This window comes from Sinocyclocheilus anshuiensis, unplaced genomic scaffold (genome assembly GCF_001515605.1).
Source record: "Sinocyclocheilus anshuiensis isolate Anshui unplaced genomic scaffold, SAMN03320099.WGS_v1.1 scaffold3633, whole genome shotgun sequence".
NCBI classification, from domain to species: domain Eukaryota; kingdom Metazoa; phylum Chordata; class Actinopteri; order Cypriniformes; family Cyprinidae; genus Sinocyclocheilus; species Sinocyclocheilus anshuiensis.
This window is the reverse complement of record NW_015554260.1, coordinates 1-2267: the sequence shown is the minus strand read 5'-3', so window position 1 is coordinate 2267 and position 2267 is coordinate 1. Positions and strand designations below refer to the sequence as shown.

The following is a 2267-nucleotide window of genomic DNA, read 5'->3' as shown; positions in this document are numbered from 1 at the left end:
TCTAATCAAAATAAAAGCGCAGCACTGAGTCTAGGAGAACTCACCAGTATCACACACACTCCTGACGGGTCACGTTCAACTCGAGCAGTGGTCTAAAACACAAGTTTACTTCAAGAATGAACCGGCTGCATTTAAATCCGCGTCTGAAGTTTCCTGCTCTGTTCAGCATGCAGTGTCACGTGTCTAAACAAATAGCACGTGCTGTCAGGGATTTCAATCACTAGAGGCCGCTCTCGCACTGTATAATGACAGCAGAACCTTCTCAGCCGCTCCAGCGACGGACGCAACCCGAAAAACTATCGGCAAAACCGATACATCGGTCGACCTCTAATTTATGCATTTGTAACTGCAGGGTAAATATTCCATGTCCCTCAGAGCTGCATTAAACAGTGTGTAAATGCATCTAAATGACACTTCTAAAGCAGCTTCTGTATTTCCTCTGCATTGCGAAGATCAATTTTGTTGATACTGATTACATTTGCTTGGTAAAAGCCCAAATGCAAGAATTTGACTCAAAAGATGGTGCACACTTTTAGAAAAAAATGACTTAAAGGTAAAAATGCTCATATAACTTGTTGGAAATTATTAATTTCTATCACTGCTGTGAATTGACCACACAGAATATGTAGAACATCATTTTCTTAAAGATGGTTTAAAGGCTGAAATGTAAAGTTTATCATTTTAAAGTTTTTATGAAAACTTGTATCTGCTGAACTGTAAATTATGCTTTTTACAGTAATTTTACAGTTTAATATGGTACTATAGACATTGCCCTACTCCGCTCATATGGCATTAATTTTATTTGTGCAGGTCTTAAAAAGGTCTTAAATTTGAGCTTAAAAATCCTGCAGAAACCCTGATGATGAACCCCAAATCTTCATTAATAATGCTGACAGTTATAAAGCTTCAAGCAGATTTAGATTTACTTTACTGAAAATAAACCGTTATTTTATTTCAGAGATGATTGAAAAAAACAAGGAGAGTGAGGAACTGAGTGAAGTTGAGGAGAAAAATCATGTCAAAACTGGAGAAAAACCCTTGAGTCACCCTGAAAACAAAGAGAAAGATTGTTGAGGAGAAAAATCATGTCAAAACTGGAGAAAAACCTTTGAGTCGCTCTCAAAACAAAGAGAAAGATTTAAAGAAAAGAAGAGCCAATAAATATTTCACCTGCACTCAGTGTGGAAAGAGTTTCTCATTCAAACATCATCTTGTGCTTCACATGAGAGTTCACACTGGAGTGAAACCATACACATGTGATCAGTGCGGGAAGAGTTTTGCACAATCATCAAGCCTTAAGATACACATGAACATCCACACTAGAGAGAAACCACACAAGTGTTCACACTGTGACAAGAGATTCAGTCGGTCAGGAACCCTGAAAACACATGAGAGGATCCACACTGGAGAGAAACCATACACATGTGATCAGTGCGGGAAGAGTTTCACGATAAAAAAACACCTTACAGAGCATATAAGAGTTCATACTGGAGAGAAGCCGTTCACTTGTGATCAGTGTGGGAAGAGTTTCACACGATCATCAAACCTTATGTATCACATGAACATTCACACTAGAGAGAAGCTTTACGCGTGTGATCAATGCAGCAAAACATTTTTGAGGGCTTCAGTCCTGAAGAATCACCTGAAAGTGCATTCAAAGGAGAAGCCACATTCATGTCATTTGTGTGGAAAGAGCTTTTCATGTCTACAAAATGTAAAAGTACATCAGAAAATACATACTGGTGTGAGAGAGTACATGTGCTTTGAGTGTGAAAAGACTTTTATTTCAGCAAAGTGTTTAAAACGGCACAAGAGGATCCACACTGGAGAAAAACCTTACAAGTGTTCACACTGTGACCAGAGATTCAGTGATTCAGCAAGTCGGAAAAGACATGAGAGGATCCACACTAGAGAGAAACCACACAAGTGTTCACACTGTGACAAGAGATTCAGTCAGAAAATGCATGCTGGTGTGAGAGAGTACATGTGCTTTGAGTGTGATAAGACTTTTATTTCAGCAAAGTGTTTAAAACGGCACAAGAGGATCCACACTGGAGAGAAACCGTATCGCTGCACTGCATGTGGGAAGTGTTTCAATCATTCAGCTTCTCTACACAGTCATACAAAAAACATTCACAGTAAGTAGATCATCTTCAGATCCAGCACTTTCATGTCTGATGCTGCAATAATGCATCAAGCAGTAAAATATCATCTGGATAAACCTGTCCTAACCAGACATTACAAGCAACTATCTAAAGTTTTCACAG

General features: G+C 38.8%; 1 protein-coding gene across 1 annotated transcript; it reads left to right on the top strand.

The window, feature by feature from the left end:
• Nucleotides 1-1420: 1420 nt before the first annotated feature.
• LOC107671265 (zinc finger protein 679-like) lies at nucleotides 1421-1997 on the top strand (the record flags this gene model as incomplete). The annotated part of the gene is made up of 1 exon (XM_016464162.1): nucleotides 1421-1997. A coding segment is annotated over one exon (577 nt), but the record flags the coding sequence as incomplete, so codon positions are not given.
• Nucleotides 1998-2267: the final 270 nt, after the last annotated feature.